General features: G+C 45.4%; 1 protein-coding gene across 1 annotated transcript in view; it reads left to right on the top strand.

Moving 5' to 3' along the window:
* Cd99l2 (CD99 molecule like 2) overlaps positions 1-3428 on the top strand; it is a 26740-nt gene that overhangs the window by 17059 nt on the left and 6253 nt on the right. Inside the window, exons 6-7 of the mRNA XM_031363559.1 lie at positions 1278-1316; positions 1918-2037. Of these exons, the coding sequence (XP_031219419.1) occupies positions 1278-1316; positions 1918-2037 (159 nt within the window). The remainder of the gene's footprint in view (positions 1-1277; positions 1317-1917; positions 2038-3428) is intronic.

Below are 3428 nucleotides of genomic sequence, written 5' to 3'. Positions count from 1 at the left end.
CTGATAAAACCCCAGAGGTCAGTCTGAGAGCTCCATCCCCATGACCTCATTCCATTGTAATTATCTCCCAAAGGCCTCACTTTCAAATATCATTGACACAGAACTCTAAGGATCAAGTTTCCTGCACATATGAATTCTGAGGAATACATTCAAACCATACTGATCTAGAAGTAATATTGTTAGTACATGCCATAACTTTATGTTTCATGTTTTCAGGAGCTACTAAAGTCTCTCCACAGAAGCTAGGCTATTTCCCATCCCTACTAGCAGGGGCTGAGGGTTCTAGTTTCTCCACCTTCTTCTTAGACTTTTGCCTTCTTTTCCTTTCCTCTCCCTCCTATAGTGTGGGGATGTGTTGGCATTCTGAGCTTCATTTGCATTTGTCTGCTGACTAAGCCCTTTCTCAGATACATTTTTTTATAGTATCTCGTGAGTTATCATTCCATTTTTGTTTATTGTTTGCTTGGGGAAGGGCATGTCAGTGCTCATGTCTTCCCACATTCTAGAGGAGTCTCTCCTAAAAGAGCTCCCCCCACACCCCACAACCAGTTCTGCCAGTGAGTGTTAGGTACCAGGAAGAGGGTAGTATAAAAGCAATGAACTCAGGGCCAGTTAGCATTCCAGGGTAGACCTTGTTGTTTCTCATGAAGTTTCTCTCCAGGAATTGGGGAATCGGTTGAGGGGTGGCTACTCTAGGGAAGTGTGTGTGTGTGTGTGTGTGTGTGTGTGTGTGTGTGTTAGCCCTATAATTTTGCCATGTGGTGATAGTGTATAATCATATAAAACATTCTGCCACAGTGATCTCTCTCCTATGACCCTTATAGGCAGGGCTAGTGTCTTTCTGGCATCCATCCTCCCCAACCTCTGTTAGCATTAATTGGTTTTGCTATGATGTTTAAGAACTTTTTAAACGTGAAAATATTAGATATGGTTTTACATGTTCGCATTTGACTATGCTCCAACTCTTTGGTATAGACGTGCAGAAGTACTTGGTGTAATTTGCAGTCAGATTTAACTGCTTTTTGCTCATCATCTTTTTGCTTTGGCTCCCACCCTTGTAAGGAAGGGCTGCTAAGCACAACTGCCCCTAGTGATACGGAAGACGTAAACCTGAAACCAGAGTCTAGAGAATATTGTGTGTGACAAGGGCTCACTGTATGGAAATAACCATTTCAATAGGCTTTCTGGGAGCAGAAGCCTGCTGCTCGTGGGGTCATAGGGGTCATAGGGGTCATAGGGGTCATAGCAGACACTAAGTGCTTTTGTCCTTTCTCCAGGTGGTGGTGGTTATGGCAGCAATGATGACTCTGGATCTGGTGGGTATTTATGGCCCAAAGTTTATTTTGGAATCACAAGAAAAATAATGCTGGCCCACTCTGGTCTTAGAGCTGCTCTTCCCTGCCCTTCCCAAAATGTTTCTATTAGTAATCTTTCCGTCACCATAAAGTACTAAAGATATATAATTTAACAGAAGATAAAACTTAGGTTGCTCTTGATTTTGGAAGTTCCAGTACATGGTCACTTGACCCTGCTGCCCTTGTTGAGGGTGGAGACCTTATGATCCAATTACTTCTTAAAGGCCCTACTGGTCCTTACTGCTATATAAGGGGCACTATTCAACTCCCAAGCTTTGGCGGGGGGGGGTGTCATTCACATTCAAACCACCATAGTTATCAATAATATCATGAGGCAAATAGCAGAGAGGAGTAGCCGTTGAGTGGAAATACCATGAAGATCTCAGCCCTGGGATAGGTGGCCCATGCCATTATGATGCTTTGGGTATCTATGTAGTAGCTCTTTCACATGGAGTTGATGGTTATAGACATAGGAGCCAGCATAACTTGGGGCTAACAGAGCAGCAGAATCCTGGAGTTTGTGGCCATGTCTATTCAGCTCTGTCTATTCTTTCATGTCCAGGCATATCGACAGAAACTGGCACCATCGCAGGTGTGGCCAGTGCCCTTGCTATGGCCCTGATTGGAGCTGTGTCCAGCTACATCTCCTACCAGCAGAAAAAGTTTTGCTTCAGCATTCAGCGTAAGTGCACACCTGAGCAGGGGAAGGGGCCCAGGCGAGTTCTCATCCCTTCCCCAGGCTACTCAACACCAGTAGGTTTCCTAGCAGGTACACTTTTACATCCTTAGGGGCAAATTTAGGACAAACTAAAGATGATCCTGGTCTGAAAGAGCACATGGGGTCATACTATGTGATCCTGCTTTTGTAGGCATCTCAGCTAGAAAGGCCATGTTTCTGTTGGGACAAAGCTCAGTGAGCACTGTGCTGTTTGATTTCCCTAGAATGGGAGGAGCCCTGATAAATCCTTACGGCCTCAGACCTTCCCCAAAGGCATGTTGGGCCTTCAGAGGCCCAGGGCCACCAGCCCCCTTTACTGCCAACCAGAGTACTATGGTCTCACAGAGTCTTTTCGGGCCCTTTATGATTCTGGCAGTGTCCCTTTCCGATCTTGATTTCTTGATATGTCAGTATGTGGGTGTCCTCTGCTCCTCCTCCAGTCAGATCACTTAAACTGTATGAGAGTTATTTTAAGGAGTAGTGATGAAAGAGAAGTCAGAGTGATTTTTCATTACTGCCCTCTATGTGCTGTAATTTTAGAAAACAGATGGCTTTTCTTGTGGGCTGTAGCCACCAGTGGGACACCTGTGGGTAAATCAAATAGTTACTGAGGGTTTCCAGTCTTAGAAGTCCTATTGAGACATGGTGGGAGCAAGCCTGTGAGGATGAATCTGTGGGTTTTAGTACCACAGCACCAATATGTCATTGCTTTAATTCAAGGCTGACAAGTTTTACTTCCAGGGAGAGGACATGACTCAGCCATACTTGGTCTCTCCTAAACTTCCTCAGATTCTTTGATTTTCTGGGAAGCCTAGGGCCATCTCCTGTTTCTTCATGTCCTGGTTATGAGCCTCTCTGTTCGTTGTGGCACCTGGACCCGAGGCTCCCAGGAAATTAGCCTGGATCTTGGTGCGCTTTGAGTGTGAGCATTACAACTGTTTCTTCATCTGGCCACCTTATTGCCTTTTGCTTTTGCTCTTCTCGAACATTCTTCATCAAGGATACCCACATGCACATACATAATCCACAAGTTTGGTGGTAGAGTGGTTAGGAACAAGGAAATATTGGGGATGAAGTCTAGAATTTTCTTCCCTCTGCCTGCACCTCCCGACTATAAAGCAGAGAGACTTCCTAATTGATGAAAAGTATGGGTGTCCCACCCACTGATGGCTTACATTGGGCCAAGGATGACCCTGGACCTGGTAGAATACTTGGAGGGAGACTTTTTGGACACGCTGGTCAAGGGCCCAGGTTACATGGTGTTAGGAGTGACCCTGCCTGGAACGAGGAGATAATTACAATGGAATGAGGTCATGGGGATGGAGCTCTCAGACTGACCTCTGGGGTTTTATCAG

Source organism: Mastomys coucha, chromosome X, assembly GCF_008632895.1.
Source record: "Mastomys coucha isolate ucsf_1 chromosome X, UCSF_Mcou_1, whole genome shotgun sequence".
NCBI lineage: Eukaryota > Metazoa > Chordata > Mammalia > Rodentia > Muridae > Mastomys > Mastomys coucha.
This window is presented reverse-complemented; position numbering and strand designations above follow the sequence as displayed.